The sequence below is a fragment of the Natrix helvetica genome (genome assembly GCF_964273705.1).
Source record: "Natrix helvetica genome assembly, chromosome: 16".
In the NCBI taxonomy this organism is placed as follows: domain Eukaryota; kingdom Metazoa; phylum Chordata; class Lepidosauria; order Squamata; family Natricidae; genus Natrix; species Natrix helvetica.
In genome coordinates this window covers 10743994-10764188 of record NC_138563.1, presented here as the reverse complement: position 1 = coordinate 10764188, position 20195 = coordinate 10743994, and the positions used below count along the sequence as shown (strand labels likewise).

The 20195-nt window shown below is 47.9% G+C and overlaps 1 protein-coding gene across 2 annotated transcripts; it reads right to left on the bottom strand.

Annotated features, from left to right (window-relative positions):
• Positions 1-783: 783 nt before the first annotated feature.
• On the bottom strand, positions 784-20112 carry BANF1 (barrier to autointegration nuclear assembly factor 1). 2 transcript variants are annotated; one of them, XM_081968366.1, is made up of 3 exons: positions 20010-20112; positions 3495-3639; positions 784-1417 (listed from the first exon to the last, which is right to left on the bottom strand). In XM_081968366.1, the coding sequence occupies exons 2-3, from the start codon at positions 3615-3617 to the stop codon at positions 1271-1273; spliced, it is 270 nt and encodes an 89-aa protein (XP_081824492.1). In that variant the 5' UTR covers positions 3618-3639; positions 20010-20112; the 3' UTR covers positions 784-1270. The 2 variants fall into 2 exon arrangements, with proteins under 2 accessions (XP_081824492.1, XP_081824493.1); XM_081968367.1 differs by having other exon boundaries at positions 3495-3635; positions 20010-20028.
• Between the last annotated feature and the right edge of the window lie 83 nt (positions 20113-20195).

Below are 20195 nucleotides of genomic sequence, written 5' to 3'. Positions count from 1 at the left end.
TTTACAGAGTGGTATTAGTACCTCCCTTGATCTTGACTCTATCGCTCTTGTTAATGCAGCCTAGGACTGCGTTGGCTTTTCTGCAGCACATGGCTGGCTCATATTTAAATCCTTGTCCATTAGGACTCCAATATCCCTTCCACAGGTAAGCCACGTTTTACCTAGTCTGTACCTACACAGTTGGCTTTTCTTGCCTAAGTGTAGGACTTTCCTTTTCTCTACGTTGAATTTCATTTTGTTAGACAGGGCCCAGGGTTCAAGTCTCTCGAGATCCATCTGGATCTCCAGCCTATCTTCTAGGGTGTTGGCTATTCCTGCCAGCTGAGTATCACCTGCAAATCTAGTAAGTTCCCTTCTACTCCCCCATCGAAGTCATTTATGAAGATATTGAAAAGTCCTCCTGGGCCTAAGATGGAGCCTTGGGTGACCCCACTGCTTACTTCCCTCCGTGTGGAGGCAGTTCCATCCTTGGCAATGTTATCACTTGTGGACTTATTTATTTATTTTGTACAATGACAATAAAGACTATACTGTACTTCAACTCCCAGCATCCCCCAACCGGTTATTCTGGGAGTTGAGGTCTTGCCAAGGTTGATCACCCCTCTTGGATAGTGAGATTAAGAGAGCAACTATCAATTTTTTTTTAAAACTCAGCAGCCAGGGGCTGAGTTTAAATGCAACCAAGGGTGGGGGGCAGACTTGCCACACCTCCTACCTGGGACCTACCCCCAACCCTCTTCCAGTGACCCTCAGGTATGCTGCAATGACTTTTCAAGCACCCTGGAATATTAAACACAGCTGATTTTTATTGATTTAAAAACGTCGCATTACTTGGGTTCCTGACGGTCAACTGCGCTGAACATTGACCGTCACCCAGGGATCCGAGAAGAGACCAAGGACCTCTGCACCAATCCTCATCATACAAATCTCAATTGTTTTGGAACCAGGAGTTAAACCGCAAAGCCCGGGAAAGCCGAGAATTCAGCAGGGGAGGAAGTATTCAACAGACGAAGCTACAAAAGGGGGAAGCCAGTCAGGGGCCGAGACTGGAACACGGTGCCCTCCTCCTCCGCTCCCTCTTCGGAGGGGCAGAAGACGAGGGGGATTAAAAAGGCGCAATCGTTTTTATCTAGTTTTCGGAGCGGGGTCCCGAAAGGAGCCTCGTGCATGCTGCAAAGCCGAGAGGGAGTTTCTGCGGAGGAGGATCGGGGGGAACGGTGTCAATGGTCAGCTGCCTACAGAAAGCCCGCCCGGCTTTGACCCGCCACCTTCACAAGAAGGCGTCGCACCACTCGCGCAGGCACCCGTGACAGTCTCTGGATTGTTTGGCATTGGCGCCGCACGTGTCCTTCAGCCACTCGCGGAAGAGGTCTTCGTCCTTCTTCAGCACCAAGAACTGGCCCAGCACCACATAAGCCTGGAGGGGGCGGAGGGAGGGGGGAGGAAGGAAAGGGAGGGCAGTGAGCAATAGGGACTGGTGTCAGAGCATTAAAACAGGGGTATCAAACTCAAGGGCTGCCCTGAAAACAGCGAAGGACCGGCCTGCGGAGCCTGTGCCAGTGAAAATGGAGTCCGGGAGGCCACAGGCAGCCTGTCAGAGATCTGTTTTCACTTGCAGAGGGATGCAGGAGCCCCCCTGGGCCACCACAAGTGCCCCCCCCCCCGACACAAGTGACATCGAGCTGGCCATGCCCCCCCACCCCACCCCCAGGTCAAACACAACCCTGATGCGGCCCTCAATGAAATCGAGTTTGACACCCCTGGGGTAAAACAAAGCCATGGGAGGTTCAAGAGTCGTTGGATAGCGAGATGGGCAGCACAGAAATTTAGTAGGTCAATAAATACATTGAATAGCGACTGTATTTTTCAGAGTATAAGATGCACCGGTGTATAATTCGCACAAAGGTTTTGAAGAGGCACTTTTTAAAAAAAAGTAGGCAGGTAGATAGAGAGATAGAGAAATACAATGGGTAGGTAGGGAGAGAGAGGGTGTAGGTAGGTTGGTAGGTAGAGGGATAGAGAGAGAGAGAGAAATACAGTAAGTAGGTAGGGAGAGAGACGGAGAGTGTAGGTAGGTTGGTAGGGAGACGGATAGAGAGAGAGAAATAGAAAGAGATAGAGAAATACAGTAGGTAGATAGGTAGATAGAGGGATAGATAGAGAGAGAAATAGAGAGAGAGAGAAATACAGTAGATAGGGAGGCGTTTCTGCTGGCACAGCACTTGATCAATGTAATTCTCATCAATCAGTTAAAGAGCTTTCCAAAAGGGAAAAAAAAGTTTTTGCACTTTGCAAACCTCCCAAAAACGCACCCCCCCTTTTAAAGGCATGAATAGCCTTGGGGGGGGGGGGGGATTGCAAAGTGCTCTGGGAGGTTGGGGGGGCGGAAATGAGCAAAAAACAGCCCATTTTTCGCAAAAATGGGCTCGTTTTTTGTCAAATAAAGTTGCATGCATAGCCTTATGGAGGCTTATAGAGTGCTGCTGGTGGCTGGAGGCAAAAAAAGGCCCGTTTCTTGCTCCTTTCTGCCCCCCCCCCCAGCCCCCAGGAGCTCTCTGAAAGCCTCCTAAAGGCTACGCACGGCCATTTTGGTGAAGGGGGCGGGGCTTCAGGAGGCCAAAAATGCTGCATTCGGTGTATAAGACACACCCAGATTTTCAGCCTCTTTTTTGAGGGAAAAAGGTGCGTCTTATACTCCGAAAAATACGGTAAATAAAGGCTCTGGTCCCCAAGAACTGCGAAGCCCAACAGAGCAGCAAAGCTCCCAGCTTTTGACTGTGAGTTCTAATTCTGCCTTAGGTATGAAAGATGGCTAGGTAACTTTGGCTCAATCACCAGGAGACGGGGAGTTCTAGTCCTGCCTTAGGCACGAAAGTCGGTTGGGTGACTGTGGACTAATCACCAGGAGACCGTGAGTTCTAGTCCCAACATAGGCATGAAAGCTGGCTGGGTGATTGCAGGCCAATCACCAGGAATCTAATCGCTGCTTTTCCAAGGAGCCCTAAAAACAGGGCTCTATCTATTGTGGTCTCCTGGGGACCCCCAAATGGGGAGGAGCCAACCAAGGGGCTGATTTGATTGCATAGTTGCTGCCTTGCGGGGCGGGTGGGCTTTTTTTAAAACAGGTCTTTATCATACAGTTTTTTTTTTATAAAGGTTGTAAATCGGAGAGTCCCTGATGTGTGACTGTATGAGTTTTATGAATTTTGCACTGGAAATGGAGCAGCTATACTTTTACCCCGTGTCTCCTGGGGGCGGGATGGGGGAAGCGTTGAGCAATCCATGCCTCTTGCTTCGTTCTAGGTTGGGGCACCATCGGCTCTCCCCCTGGGACAGGCTGTAGAAAGGCGAGGCTGCTTTCCCCCAAAGTTACAGGGACCCCACCAAAACTTCTCAGGGGCTCAAAATGATTTCTCCAGGGAAGGAAAACAGCATCGGCCTCCCTCCAGCTATGATCCCGGTTTGGCGTTCAGACTGAGGGGCCCGAAGGATACCTTGTCAAACCCTTTGTCTTCCAGCCTCTTGCCAAGCACATCGCCAATCCCTGCTAACGTGCCAACCGGCTTCTCGCCCATCGGCTCGGCCACAAAGTCCCGGTGCTTCTGGCTGGTGGTCATGTTGGCTGCCGCTTTGCCCTGGCTGGGAAGCAAGAGGTCAAGGGTCAGTCTGGAAAGAAAGACTCCTGGCCCAGGTTTAGCCCAGGATATACGGTTTATTAGAGCCAAAGAGATTACAGCGGAAGCCGGGTGGGTTTGATTTAAATCAAGCCGATTGAAATCATGATTGAAATCACTAGTAAAAACTCCTGGCTTAAATCAACTCGATTTAAATCATAATTTTTATAGAGCAACTGTCATCACTGGCCTGCAGCGGTTCCTCCTCTGACCCGCCGTTGACTCACCGACATTGCAGAATAGACAGCCTCATGCTACATAACTAAGCTCAACTTCATGCTGAATAAATGAAATTATTAAATATCTTTAGATAGATTTGCAGTCCAAAAGCATTTTATTAAAATAAATTTGATAAAGATTAAAAAAAAATCTGATGTAAATAAAAAAAAATACCTGATTTAAATTTTAAAAAAAATCCTAACCCTGAGCAGAAGCAAAGCTGGATCTGAGGTTTTCGTGGGCAAATGTTACAGTTAATCCCCCCCACCGGCCACAGGGTTATCAGTGACAGTCCAATGAGGTTTTAACAAATTGTCTGGGTGAGAGTCCCTCATTTTGAGGGCTTGCTGATTCCGCATTCCTTCCGCAGGTCCTTGGAGCAGTCTTCCTTCTCACGGGACGGCACAGATTGGTTTTGATTCCTCCTGCTTCCCTCCCGGCCTTCTTTCCCCGTTACTAAACTCAGGCTGTCAGTGTGCGAGACGCAGCTTAGCCGAATGGCAGCCGTGACATGAAGTAAGGCAGCATCTGGTGCTGGCTCAGAAATTGGGGGAGCTGAAAATCCACAGGTTGTAAAGGGGTTGCAGCTACCCACCCCTGACTTAACTCCTCTTTTATGTCTAATCTCAGAAAAGAAACAAAGCTTGGATGGATGCAATTGTGCCACTAGTAAGAGAGAGACAGGAACAGCTCGGGACAGACAAAGAGAATTTAGCTAACTTAATTTGGTGACTGTAAACAAATTTTAGTCTCCAGAACCAGAAGAATGGAGGAGCTAGTAGAAGTGACAGTCAATCTGCCAGTATAACCTTTGAGAACTTGTGAGAGGACTAAAGGCAAAGATAGAGAAAGCTCGATCAGCATTTTTCAAAATGCAAAACGTTTTCTGCAGTCACAACATAAGCCTAAGACTGAAAATCAGGCTTGTCAGACGTTACATCTTTTCTGCCCTGTTCTACGGAGGAGAGAGTTGGTCCAGGACAGAAGCCACTTGAAGAGATTAAAAGCATTTGAAATGTGGATTGACAGGCGGCTGCTACGTATAAGCTAGGCTGACAAAATCACAAATGAGGAGGTGATAAGCCGCCAAGGGAAATCATCAAAGCCATTAAAAAGCGAAAGTTAGAATATTTTGGGCATGGGATGGGACCCCTGGAAAAATGTGCCACACGTCACTTAATCCTCCAGGGAAAGATTGAAGGCAAGCGAGGTCCAGGCAGAAGAAGGACATCCTGGCTTCAAAATTGAAGGGACCAGTTTGGACAAAACCCAGCAGTGCTTTTTCATGCGGCTGTTGACAAAAATAGGATGGCCAACATGACTGCCAACGTCCGATGACGGATATGGCAGAAGAAGGAGAAGGAGGAAAAGAAGAAGGAGGAGGAGGAGGAGGAGGAGGAGGAGGAGGAGGAGGAGGAGGAGGAGGAGGAGGAGGAGAATGTACTAAAGGAGAGCAAATACAATATCTCTATTTTCAAAAATAGAAAGGAAAAGGTCCAGGAAACGTATGTCAGCTTGAGTCTCTTTAGGTCAAATTCTTCCGCAGATGATTAAACAGCATTCATTCATTCAATGTATTGATTAGCCCTTGGGCCGTATCGAAGTGCAGAGTTCCAGAAACAAATGATTACTAAAATTTGATAAAAGCAACTTAAAATGGAATTGGGATTAAGCAGCATGTTGGTGATCCAGGGCCCGTCTGCTTTTGGCATAAACAAGTCAGGCCTGACTAACCCAATGGCTGCAGCTATCCAGTTGCTAGCTGAATAGATTGAGGGTATGCCACGGACATAATATACCTTGACTTCAGCAAAGGATCCCAAATACATTCTCGTGCAAAGAAGATACTCCAAGAGATCCTAATTATCTCCACAATGGAGCCCCAGTTCAGCTCTCTCCTAAGCCCTGCGCTATTCGACTTTGCTAATAAACACCTGACTGAGTGGGCAGAGGGCATGCTTGGACAGGTAAGAGCCTATCCCGTATCAGTGGCCAGCAATAGCTGCATTCCAATACACGTTCAGGCTGGCTTGATTCACCTGGAATAGTTTCACCTTATTTACTTGCTGATAATCCGGTGTTGCTCGGGTGTTTATAGCTATGGAAGCGTGTCTGACAGGGAGCCACTGAGAGGGGCCTGTCTTCCCTCTACTCCCATGCCCATCATCCTTGCCATCTCTCCCTTCCCCCCTCCCATGCGCTCCTCTTTCCCGCCATGTCTATGATCCTGGCACTTTGGCCCAAATCCATCAGGCCCTTCCCCATTGGTCTACTGGAGGGTGAACGTCATGGCTGGCTTTCCAGAGGAAGCTGCGAAGGAACGGGTATCACAAACAATTGCCGCTCTATGACGCCACACTCACTCTCCTTAACGGCCCAGGCGTTCCAGAGTTATGCTGAAACACACACACGCGCACACACACCCAGGGGTGTCTCCCGCTCACTCCCCAGTATTTGTTTCCAGAAGGTAAGTCATTTGCGTACCAAGTTTGGTTGAAATTGCTTGAGGCGCTCCAGAGTTATGCTGGAACATAGATACATCGTTTTTTATATATATAATAAAAATAAATAAATAAATAAATAATATGAATAAGTAAATAAAATGTAAATAAATAAATAAATAAACTAAGAATAAGAATAGAATAGATCGAAAGATAGATAGAAAGATAGGCAACTTTAAGCCTGGAGGACTTCAACTCCCAGAATTCCCCAGCCAGCTTGCTTACAGCATTAAAAAAAAACATTCAAACTGTAAGATAAATATTGCTAACAATTTTTAAAGGAACTTACAGTAGGAACCCCTTGACCAGGCTCTACTTATACAGGCGATGCTTGACTTACAACAGGGGTGTCCAAACTTGGGAACTTTAAGACTTGTGGACTTCAACTCCCAGAATTCTGGGAGTTGAAGTCCACAAGTCTTAAAGTTCCCAAGTTTGGACACCCCTGACTTACAACCGTTCATTTAGTGACAGTGAGAGGTTACAACCGCTCTGAAAAAAGCTAACTCACTGACCATTTTCCACACTGACAACCACTGCAGGATCCCCGTGGTCATGTGATCAAACTTCAGATGCTTGGCAACTGGCATGTACTTAGGACGGTTGCAACATCCCGGATCCCTTTTTAGCAGCCTTCTGACAGACAAAGTCAACGAAGAAGTCAGATTTACTTATCTACCGCGTTACTAAGTTAACAACTGCAGTGATCCAGTTAACAACTGTGACAAGAAAGGTCGCAGAATGGGGCAAAATTCACTTAATGACTGTCTCGCTTAGCAAAAGAAATCTGGGGTTCAATTGGGGCGGTGAAGGAGAGGGCCACCTGTTCCCTTCAGGTTGGGGCACTGCAATCTGCACAAGGACAGAGGGGAAGCCGGGGCAGCGGAGGGCAAGAGGAGCAGCTGAGGGACCTGGGCAGGATGAGGCAGCAGAAGGAAAGGCCGATAGCAGCCGATAGGAAGGGCCCACCCAGACCCCATGGGCTGAACCACAGCGGAGACTTGGATCAGAGGCTAGGAAACAATTCCTGCCAAGAACACGCTGTCAACGTCTAAAGCGTTTCCACGACTAATATCAACTTGAGAAGGGAGGAAAATGCCATGCATATTTTTGGCTAGAGTAAAGTCTCGTATTCTTGTAACTGGGATGTGAATGCGCATGTCCAGAACCCTGCCGCAAAGTCCTGTTGGCGAACGTGATTGATGACGTCAGGCAGAGGGGAGGGGACATTAAGTGGGATTTAGTTTCGGCTCCACAGAACTCCGTGCCAAGATGTTAGTCCTAATAAATGAATGGAGGTTTTTTGAACTTTGTCTCGAGGCTTGTAAATTAATTAGGTCAGCTCTTGGGAATTTCAGACAGGCTGCTTGATGAGGCATCCCCCCTACTCCAGGGGTGTCAGACTCTAGGCCCAGGGGGCGGACCCGCCCCATGGGGTACTTCGATCTGGCCCGCGGGTCCGCCCTGGAAACACCGAAGTAACAGCCTGTGGTCCCTCTGCCAAAAAAAAGGAGCTCGGGAGGGATGCTTGCAGCCCTCCCGGGCTCCGTTTTGGGCTGCAACGGCCTTGGCAGCGAAAATGGAGCTCCCCTCTTAGGCTTCGTTTTCGCTGGCAGAGGGCTGCAGGAGGCCATGACAGCCAAAAACAGAGCCTCGATGATTGACGTCAAGCTGGCCACCCCCGAGGTCAAACACAACCCTGATGCGGCCTTCAATGAAATCGAGTTTGACTCCCCTGCCCTACTCAGAAGATGGTTGCCATACAGGACAGGTAGTCCTTTGCTTACAACGGTGCATTTAGTGACCGTTCAAACTTATTACGGCACTGAAGGAAAAGTGATTTATGGACATTTTTCACACAAATGCTACAGCAACGCCATGATCACACGATCAAAATTAAAATGCTCGGTAACTGACTCGTATTTGTGATGATTGCAGTGTGTCTCGGCGGCATGCGACCCCCTTTTCAGACAACAAAGTCAACGGGGATGCCGCATTCACATAACAACCATGTGACTAACTTAACAACTGCAGTGATTCACTTAACAACTGTGGCAAGAAAGGTCATGCAATGGGACAAAGGCCACTTAACTATCTTGCTTAGCAATGGAGATTTGGAACTCAATTGTGGTCGTAAGTTGAGGAGTACCTGTAATGGGAAATAGCAAGAGTTTAATGACTATCCCCAGCATAAATCCCTAGTTGATTGTTTTGTATCATGGGTTTGATTACATCTTGCTTCATATTGCGGTTTTCTGGATAGTGCATCAGCCAGAAAATCCCCCCCCCCCCTCGGGAGATATCTGAGTGTAAATTCAAAGTACTGAGCCCATCGTACTTGTTTTGGGGGGAGTTTCCTTGGGGTCTTTAAGGCTTCTAAATTTTTATGATCTGTCCAGACTTCAAAACGGATCTTACTCCCCTCTAGGAAATGCCTCCAGGTTAAAAGAGCCCACCGAACTGCATAAGCTTCTTTCTCCCAAATGGCCCACCTTTGCTCAGATTCATTCAATTTTTGGGATGCGTAAGCGCATGGTTGTAATTGGTCTTGCTCATTTTTCTGAAGCAGAACTGCTCCTATCGCCACATCACCAGCATCTGCTTGTATGATGAGCGGTTTCTCTGCCTCCGGGTGCTTTAGAATTGGCTCTGCTGTAAACAGCCGTTGAAGTTGTTCAAATGCAGCTTGGCATTCCATTCTCCAGTTCAAAGGCTGCTTCAGTTTCGGGTCGCCCTCCCCTTTCGTTTTTAAGAGCTTGGTGATGGGGAGGGCAATCTGGGCGAAAGCGGGGATAAACTGGCGGTAAAAGTTGGCGAATCCCAGGAAGCTTTGTAACTGCGTGTCCTGGGTGGTTCCTAATCAAGTACCGATTGCACTTTCAAAGAATCCATTTCTATGCCTTGGTGTGAAATGCAGTACCCTAAGTAATCCATCTTTTCTTGGTGGAATTCGCATTTGGAGAGTTTAGCATGAAGTTTGGCAGAGCGAAGTTTGTTCAGCACCGCCCGGACTAGTTTTACATGTTCTGCCTTGGTCTCAGAATAGAACAAAATGTCATCTAAGTAAACCAGGCAGCCCTTATATCAATGCTCCTGCAACACTTCATTTATTAATGGCGTAAACACTGCAGGGGCCCCTTGTAACCCAAATGGGAGCATTTTGAATTGGTAGCATCCAAGAGGGGTGTTAAATGCTGTTCTCCATTCATCACCCTCCCTCGTTCTGATACGGTAGTAAGCCTCCCTTAAATCCAGCTTTGAAACAATTCTCCCCTTCGCGAGGTGTGCTACCATGAGGGGGATTGGGTACATATTCTCCACGCTGACCGAATTCAGGTTCCTAAAGTCCACGCAGAGTCGTTTTGAGCCATCTTTCTCTCTCTCTAAACAACACTGGGGCTGCAATTTTTGGCCGGGCTGGCTCAATGAAACCCCTTGCTAGGTTTTTCTCAATGAATGTCCTCAGTTCTTCCAGCTCCCTCGGAGACATGCTATAAATCTTGGGTTTAGGGAGTTTGGCCCCGGGTAGAATCTCTATCGCACAGTTAGTGGAGCGGTGTGAGGGGGGGGGGGAGCTCGTCAGAGGCTTTTTCGCTAAAAACCTCAGCTAAGTCCTTGTATTCTTTGGGCATGCCCTGGGTTGGCATAGTGTAAGTGGGCATTGCTGTTTCTTGGTGCTTGGCCCCCTCAGTTTCTTTGTGTGGATTCTCAGCAAAAGTCACAAAAGCCATCTGCAATCTTATGGCGCCTTGCTTCCAATTAATTTGGGGGTTCCATTTTTTCAGCCATGCAAGACCCAAAACTAGTGGCCATTCCATGCCCGGCGCCACTATAAATGTAAGTATTTCTTCGTGGCTCCCGGTGCCTATTCTGTAGAGGCTCCGTGGCAAATGAAGCTGGCCCTCCCCCTGCTATTGACCTACCTAGTTGGCAGAAAGCTATGGGGCTTTCAGCTTTCTTACATTAATCCTCAACTTCCTTATCAGGGTTGGGCTGATCAAACAGCGGGTGCACCCCGAGTCCACTAAAGGTGAGACTTCCATCCCCCTCTCCCAGTTGGGGATAAGCAGTCTTTTAGGGAGAGGGTAAGCGGTTTAATTGGTTTGCTTACCAGTGGTTCGTCTTCTGGATCGCTTCTGAACGAGTATGGTTCCTCTTCCCAAGAAGCCGGGTTTCCTCCTCAAAGAGAGGAGGGGGTGGAGATTCTATGGTCTCCCTGCTCCTCAGGGCCGTTTCCTCCCCGCGCTGGCCAGGTTTTGTAGCCCCCCCCCCCCCAATGGGCGCTCTGGTTTCCCAGCCAGTGCTTGAGAATGGCATTCTGCAGCTCGGTGCCCCTTTCCCCACTTGAAGCAGGCTGAGGATTTCGGAGAAGATGCCATTTGCGGGTTGAAAGCTTCTTGCTTCCATTGGGGTGGGGATTTCTTCCACATTCGCCCCGCTCGGTACTGGTTCCTGGCCATGTCGATCTCTGCCTCTTCAGCAATGAGATACGACTCGTGTAGGTGGTTTGGTGCCCCCTCGGGCTACGTAGGCATTGCACAGGTCATCATTCAGCCCATCCTTGAACCAGCTTACCAGGATATCTTCTGGCCAGTTCACACGACACGTCAGGTCTCGGAATTCTTCGGTATACTCTGCCACTGGCCGGTGTCCCTGCTTCACAACTTTAATGCGGTCGCATGCTTTACGGTCTGAGAGGGGCTCCTCGAAATGTTGTTGCAGGGCCATCATGAAATGGTCAAAGTCCCGCAGTTCTGGCACATCAGCATCATGCAGTGTCGCCATCCATCTGGCGGCGGTTCCTTCCAGGGCTAGGGTAACCACTCGCACTCGGGATCCTTGGGTTTGAAAATCACGCCCGTATTCTCGCAGGGTATATGGAGCAGGTCTCTGCTTGGGGGGGGGGTGTTGAAGTCTCCCTCCAGCAGTTAGCTTCCCCTGGTTCACTGTTGTGCTCGGACATGGTTTGCAGAGTCCCCTCGGTAGAGCAAATGTTGTCTCTCCTGGTTGACCGTTTTGCAGAGATGTTGCTTTATGTAAGGGCTCCTCTCCTAACTTAAGAAAGTGAAGACTCTTGAAATGCATTATTTCAAAAGGAACCTTTAATTAAGAAGGATGGAAGCTGTTAAAGGCAAAGCAACATCTGAATCCCTTTAGGCAAGGCAAGTAGAATTGAAGTAATAGTGACCCCTCCTCTTTGTCAGAATGCAGATCCCTAAAAATGATACTGCCATTCAATTGGGAGGGGGGGGGGGGGCTTGGAGTCAATTTATTGGCAGTGCCTGTGACAACTGATATTTTACAACTGGTTTCCTGGCGCCGAAAGGCTTGAGATCCCATCACCTTTTGGGGAATGTTTATGATGGCCGTGTGGGGTGTTTTACTTTAATGTCTAACGGAAGGTAGCCTTGGGAATGTATGTTTATTTGGCTCTCAGGGCAGTTGATAAAGGAAACATCTTCACACTTGTGTATTGGCTAAAATCTGCATTCTAACAAAGAGGAGGGGTCACTATTACTTCAACTCTACTTGCCTTGCCTAAAGGGATTCAGATGTTGCTTTGCCTTTAACGGTTTCCATCCTTCTTAATTAAAGGTTCCTTTTGAAATGATGCGTTTGAATAGTCTTCACTTTCTTAAGTTAGGAGAGGAGCCCTTACAGAATTATTCTCTAATACGGGGGGGCTCCAAATCTGGCAACTTTTAAGACTTGTGGGCTTCACCTCGCCGGCCGAGGAATTCTGGGAACTGAAGTCCACAAGTCTTAAAGTTGGCATATTTGGAGCCCCCCTGCTCTGGTAAGATCCTGCACAAAGCGAGGGGGGTGTAGTAGATGATCTCTGGTGCCCCTTCCAATGTTATGATTTTTGGAAGTTGGAAAAGCAACCGCTTGCAAACATAAAACACCGGCAGAGACACGGTTACTAACTCCAGCATGTTAGTAGCAGAGGCTGCACCGTGTGCCTCTCATTGATTAAATTTGCACAGGCGAGATTTGTCTCCACAACCAGTTTTACTGGTTTTCCTTTGAGGAAGAGGGGAAAAAAGAGACAAGTGAATCAGAAGGAAGAATGGCTTCTGCGCCCACGGTAAGAGGGAACTTTTCCGCAGACGGAAGCCAGATCGTGTGGGAAAACAGCGCTCCTGCTAAGGGGTGAGGCTCCTACACAGCAATTTACAAGGGGTTGCATTTGGAAACTAAGTGGAAAATGCAACCGATGCTCTCTTTCTCTATCTCTCTCCGCCACTCACGCAAGAGGCTTTGAAGTCCAAGTAAGGATGCTGACAGTTCCTAGAAATCCTTCTATTACTTAGCACAGCGATGGTGAACCGTTTTTGGCTCGCGTGCCATAAGTGCAGGGGGGTCATGCTCGGACGTGCCGCACCCATAATGCAATGTGCGACTCATGCGTGCACTACAGGCGCAACCCCCCACTTTTTGCATGCTTTTTTCGCCCTCCCCAGACTCCAGAGGCTTTATAGGAGCCTGGGGAGGGTGAAAACAGCCTTCCCCGTCCCCCCTGGAGGTCCTCCGGAGTAGTCCTCGACTTACAACAGGTCATTAAGTGGCCATTCAAAGCCACAACGGCCAAAGTGAATGGGGAAGCTGGAGTAACTTAGCAACCATGTTACTGACGTTAACAACTGCAGCCATTCACTTAGCAATGGTGGCAGGAAAGGTCGTAAAATGGGCAAAATTCACTTAACTGTCTCATTTAGCAACAGAGGTTTGGGGCTCAATTGTCATCGTAAGCTGAGGATGACCTGTACCTGCAGGACCAGCCATCCTATGCGCAATCAGCCCATGGTCCATTCTCGTCCAGGGAGTCCACGACGTTCGGCCACAATGGAGCCCAAAATCCCCTTTGCTAGCAAGACAGCTGTTGAGTGAGCTCTGCCTCGTTTTAGGACCTTGCTTGCCACAGTTGTTAAGTGGATCACTGTAGTCAAAGTTCATAACATGGCTGATAATGGTTGGCTTCCCCGTCGCCTTTGCTGGTCAGGTGGTCACCAAAGGGAATCAATCACATGACCGCCATAAATGCGAGCTTGTTGCCAAGGGTTTTGATCGGCTGATCATGGGGAGTGTAAGGGTGAAAAACGGTCGTAAGTCACTTCCGTGCACGATGCAACAGTTCACGGGGGTTTGGCAGGATACGGGCGTTTATAAAAAAGCATCAAAATAAAATGGATGCCCACTTCTGAAAATCTGGTCTACGAGCACTTTCCTTTCATGTAGCTCTAACCCAGGGCTGTCAAACTCAAGGCCCGGGGGCCAGACCCAGCCCACGGGGTGCTTAGATTGGGCCTGGGGGCCACCCTGGAAACAGCGAAGGACTGGCCCGTGGTGCCTCTGCCAGCAAAAACGGAGCTTGGGAGGAATGCATGCAGCCCTCCGGAGCTCTATTTTCGCTGGCAGAGGGCTGCAGGAGGCATCGCAGCCTAAAACGGAGCCCAGGAGCCGATTTTGTCTGCAAGAGCGCTCGGTCCACTACAGGCGCCCCCAAAATGAGTGACGTTGAGCTGGCCAAGCCCCCCTGGCCACACCCACTCCGCCCCGCCCCCGAGGTCATACACAATCCTGCTCCAGCCCTCAATGAAATCGAGTTTGACACCCCTGCTCTAATCCCATATGAGAAAGAGCAGCAGCACTGTGGAGATTCCTGCACGGCTACGCTCCTTTCCGCTGTTCCCCAGAGAAGGGGATTATTTGCAGGGCGTGTGTGTGCGTTTGTACACTTCATGCAACTAAATCAAGCAATGTTGTGGTCAGGAGAGATAGCAAAGTAACACAACAGCACCATCTGCTGGATCAGGGATGGGCATCTCTGGAGATTCTCAGCCATCATCCAGGTCATTTTTCTCCCAAAGGTGATTTTGTTTCAGGCGACAACTGGACTTTCTGGGTTTTTTCTTTGAAGATGTTTCACTTCTCCTCCAGGAAGCTTCTTCAGCTCTGACTGGATGGTGGGGAATGGAAGGACCCTTTACGACCTGTGGACTTCAACTCCCAGAGTTCCTGCCGGCTCAGTCCACAGGTCATAGAGGGAGTATAGTTGCCCACCTCTGTGCCTAGACCCCTTGAGTGCAATGACCTGGGAATGGTACTACTCAGATTTTTTAAACATCTGCCCAGACTCAATGCAGCCAAAGCTACGGCTAGGTTGCCTACGATAATGCTAAGAGCAGCTGCTGCAAGGAGAACAACAGCTAAGTAAGGAAAGTGGAATTTCTTCCTATCCTTTGCATTTGCCCAGGTCTCCTCCTCCGCCAAGCATAATGAAGTTTAAAGCTCACGAAAGAAAAAAGCACCTAGATCCGTGAGGGCGATGACAGGGGGCACCCGGAGCCCTCTGCAGGCACACGAGCTGTCTCCCCAGCTCAGCTCCACCGCATGTAGGCGTGCGCCTCCTGCTGGCCAGCTGATTTTCAGGTCTCTGCTGCACATGCGGGAGACTTGCGCATGTGCAGAAAGTCACAGCTGCATTCGTGGGGGAGCGGTACCCCCAGCCCCACCCCATTTTGCTCCCAGGAGGCTTTGGGGAGGCCTGCTAGGCCCAAAACAGGGCACGGGGGGGGGGAGTTTCAAGCGTCCATGCATGGGGGAAGCGCAGGGGGTTATGCGCATGCACAAGGGTGCGGAGTGCACAGGTGGTTTTTGCGTGCGCATTGCATTATGAGTATGGGCATGCACTTGGGCGCTTTCACCACACGATGACAAAAAGGTTAGCCGTCAGGGACCTAGAAGCTCTTTCAAGTCATCCTATTACATCTCCCTAGGTCTGTTACTATGGGAAACCCTGGTGTGGATTACGATAAGGTTAGTCTACTTTGCAAACCTCATTGGGCGATTTCTGTTTAAGTGCAAGAGCCATCAACAGGTTACACTCATCCTCGACCTATGACCACAACTGGCCCAGAGAAGGGGACCGACAACCAAGCTGGATGGGGCCCCTCCTCCCTGGTCATGGGAACCCGACGGCATTTACGACCATCTGCTGTTTCGCAGTCAGGTGATTGTGTTCTACAATAGTAGCGTTGTGGAAAACAGGCACTTAAGTCCTCAACTTACAACAGTTCATTTAGTGAACCTTCAACGTGACAACGGCACTGAAAAAAAGGGACTTACGACCGTTTCCCCACACTTACGACCGTTGCAGCATCCCCGTGGTCACGTGATCAAAATCTGGACACTTGGCAACTGGCATGGATTTATGAGGGTTGCAAGTGTCCCCTTTGGTGACCTTCTGACAAGCAAAAGTCAATGGGGAGGCCAGATTCTCCAGGAGAATTCTGGGAGTTGAAGTCCACAAGTCTTAAAGTTGCCAAGTTTGGGGGCTCCTGACTTAAACCTCCAAAGAGAAATGACCCTTGGCTCCATTTGTTGAGAAAGGCAGACTTTGATTCGAAGTCAAGTGTGTTGCAGTAGTGCATAGCCAGACCTGAGAAGCATGTGCCAAAATCCCTAAAGTGCAACTTTTCCTTCCCTTAAATACCTCCCATCACTTCCCCCCCCCCACGACCAATCAGATTCAAGCAAGACGTTTTGAGAACGGTCACTTCAAACAGAAGTTGGTATGCAGCTGCTTGTCAGGCCTGCATCCATCTTCTCTTTTGGACATTAGGCTTGCCACACTTTCTATTATTCTGCTATGCATTTTCTATGGTGGGAAAATGGGATTGTATGGAGTTAGATGATAGGTAGCCATAACAACATTCTTTCTAGAAAGCCAAGGTCATCCTTTGTCTCTGCACCTCTGCACCTGGATGGGTGGAAGCTGCCAGCGTGGCAGTGGGAGATGGGACCATGGGATGGGCTTGTGGGTGTGGGGGGCAAGATCTTGAACTTTCAACTGGGTGGGGAAAACCAGAAAGCTTTCAGATTCGGGTTTTCCCAGATGTGCCAACATGGCTCTCTTCATCAATTGGAACTTTGAGCAATACTTTGCCTCGGACTCTGATTTAATTTCGGATGCTATTTGGAACCCTGACACTGCTTTCTTCTCCCAGCCGGGTGGCCTTGAAACAGCATCTGTGGGGTGGGGGAGGGATATAGCAGAGACTCTCACTTTCCCCAAGCAGGTGTAACTTTCACTTTCCCCCCTTCTCTTCCACCCTCCCCACAGTTCATGGCAGACCATCACTGTGCAAGCGAGAGGGAGGGGGCAGCTGACAGAGTTTCACCTAACCGTGTTTCACTGAACCACTGTAGCAAGAGATTGTCCAATAGGCAAAATTCACTTAACGGCTGTCTCGCTTAGCAAGAGAAGTTTTGGGCTCAATTGTGATCGCGAGTTAAAGACTTCCTGTATGTCTGGTTTTCAGCAAAACCGCACCCCTTCGCTTTCATGGCCACAGAGGTTTGCTTAAAACCACTGCAAAACAAGGTCATAAAACCGGATGGATCGCTTGTTATGACATGCAACTGTAATGGGAAGGCTCCCTTATGGTCGTATGTCGAGGACTGCCAGTTCCCTGCACAACTTTGGCGGGAAGGAGAGAAAAACCAGAAAGCCACGGGACAATCCTTAATCCAGCCATGGGGCTGGCGGGCAAGCCTGAAAAAAGAAGCCCGCAGAAGGGGGTCAAAATTCCCCCCTCCTGCTCTGTGCTACTGTGGCTGAACCTTTTTCTCCCCCCGTAGGTAAACACAATCACAAATGCTTTTTATGAACTGTAAAAGTGCAGCGTTGACCTCGCGCAGACGCCTTCTGGGCCAAAGCAGTTAATGGGGCTGCAACAAATTAGAAACCGTTCAGATGCCAAAGACCTGCCTCTGGCCATCCCTCCCGAGCTGGCTTTGACTCCCCTTGGTTTTATTCCTCTTGCAAGTTTTTATTTCTTTTATTTATTACCCTTTGATGCCACCCATCTGACCCGCAAGCTGTCTCTAGATGGCTTACAAGATATGAAACAAATAAAAAGTAATTAAGATATTAAAGCATTCATTACTTAAATAGATTAAAATACTAAGAAATATTAAGATTACATTTCCTTTACACGCTCTCACACTTCAAGAATGAAGGTGGACAGAAGTGACTTGTTATGTTATGACAATCACCACAGTGACGGTCAGTTACATAACCCTTGTGGAAAGTCTGCTGAAAGTCAAGTTGAAGTATCAGGCTATGTCCGCACTCTCCATCTGGAGCAGCCCTTTGAGGCAACGGGCACTTCAAAGGGCCCCACGCACCGCACCCAGTTCTCTAGTGGCCGGAGTGCAGAGCAATGCGGCTTCTGCCACCTGATTCAAGGCTCTCCTAAGGCCTCCCAGGGCACAGTGCAGGGTGCCCTCGGGCACCGCCCTGGTCCTTGAGGAATCTGGGGCTTCCCTCCAACCCCACCCCCCAACCACCGTTTTAGCTCCCCTGGTCACCGATGGAGCTCCACCTGGGATTTTCTCCGCCCTGTGTAACCTAAGGCAGCTTCTCTTGCAGGGATTCCTCCCTTCATCTTTTGCAAGGAGATTCTACACACACTGGGCCACCTTAAAGAGCCTACCCAAGCATACACACACACACACACACATTTTTATATAGGTAAAGGTTCCCCCCGCACATCTGTGCCAGTCATTCCCGACTCTAGGGGGCGGTGCTCATCTCCATTACAAAGCCGAAGAGCCAGCGCTGTCCAAAGACATCTCCATGGTCTTGTGGCCGACATCAGTAGACGCCGAAGGCGCACAGAACGCTGTTCCTTTCCCACCAAAGGTGGTGCTTGTTTTTTTACTTGCATTTCTTACGTGCTTTCAAACTACTGGATTGGGAGAAGCTGGGACAAGTAACGGGAGCTCACCCTGTTACGCGGCGCTAGGGATTCGAACCGCCAAACTGCCAACCTTTCTGATCGACAAGCTCAGCCTCTTAGTCACTAAGACATTGCATCCCACACTTTTATAGATACACATATATTCACATACACATAATTATAATCACCCACATAATTATATATATAAGTATCATTATACATATAATTATACTGATTATATCTATATATGATACATGCAGTTAATATTATACACCCCCACACATATTCACACTTAAATATTGTGTGTGTATAGATATACACACACACTGCTGATTCTATGTGTACACAAACAAACATATATATATGTTTGTGTATGTATGTATGTATATATATGTATATATGTGTGTGTGTGTGTGTGTGTGTGTGTGTGTGTGAACCCCTGGTATGCCCAAATATGGGAGGGAGGTCACTACTCCCTCTTTATGTCCTTCGGCTCATCACAGAAGACCATGCCTAATATATAATACAGCCCAGGTTCAAATCCCAGTAAGGGTATGGCTAGCTGATGAGAGCTAATTAGCTCGAAATAGATCTATACTAGTCTCCCTTTATTTATTTATCAGTACAAATACAACACACACACACACAGATATATATATATATATATATATATATATATATATATATATATATATATATATATATATATATATATATATATATATATATATATATATATATATATATATATATATATATATATATATATACACACACACACATATATACATATATATATATTAGATAGATAGATAGATAGATAGATAGATAGATAGATAGATAGATATAGATAGATAGCACCCCTCTTTTTGTTCCCATAGTGATGTTTTCTCATTTTCTTGGTCATGGTTTATTTTATTCTTCTATTATTTTACTTCTGTTTAGTTTCCACTTTTCATGTCTTCCTTTCGGTTGTTGTGAGCCGCCTGTAGAAGCCCCGTAGGAGGAAAGGCAGCAAATAACTTTAATATGGAATAAATATAAGCAGATACATACATACACATACATACATACATACGTGTGTTTGTGTCTGCTTATATTTATTATTAGTTATTTGCCACCATTTATATATATACATATACATATACATATATATAAATATATATATATAAACATATATAAGGTATTGAATACGTAACATATAGACACACGCCTATATTTTTAAATATATGTTGTATATATGTATATATATGTAATCATAGAGAACTGCATATCATAATTATATATATATATATATATATATGATGTATATGTTATATGTATATGTAGTAGATGTTACAACCCCTGGTATGCCTAAATATGGGAGGAAGGTCACTACTCCCTCTTTCTGTCCTTCGGCTCATCACAGAAGACCATCCAGGCAGAAAACCATATTTTTATTTTTAATGTTGCCTTTTTATATATTTGTGTTGTATTTGTGCTGATAAATAAATAAAGGGAGACTAGGATAGATCTATTTCGAGCTAATTAGTCTCCCTTTATTTATTTATCAGTACAAATACAACACACACACACACATATATATATATAATGTATGTGTATGGATTGTGTGACATATATACAAACACTACAGAAGCTGCTTCTGATTTGCGGCTGTTTCAAAGGTTGGACGGTTCCCCATAGAAGAGCCCAGAAGACGGTCGACGTGATTCCTTCCCCCTCCTCGTTTAGTGACGAGCTCGCCCTCCCGCGCCCTCCCTCCCTCCCACCCACCCCACTTCCCTCTCGACCTCTGACCCCGCGGAGGCGCCCCCTCCCCCAGCGGCCGCGACAGCCCCGCCGTCTCCCCCCTCCCTCCGGACTCTCACCTGCTCTCGCGCTCCAACCGTCGCTCCCGCGCAACCCGCGAGTCTGCTTCCGGGTCGCGGGGGCGGCGGCTTTAAGGCCCGCTCGGCGCGCCTAACCACGGGGGAGAAATGGCACTCTGGACTTCCGGCGGGCTTCGCTTCCTCTCTAATGCCTTGGCGGCGTTCTAGGCGTCCGGTGGACTCTCT

Excerpts from the sequence above, each read along its gene's own strand:
- BANF1 (XM_081968366.1), bottom strand. The coding sequence starts at position 3,617 with ATGACCACCAGCCAGAAGCACCGGGACTTTGTGGCCGAGCCGATGGGC. Across the intron at positions 1,418-3,494 it reads AAGACAAAGGGTTTGACAAG|GCTTATGTGGTGCTGGGCCA; the intron begins GTATCCTTCGGG and ends CGCCCCCTCCAG.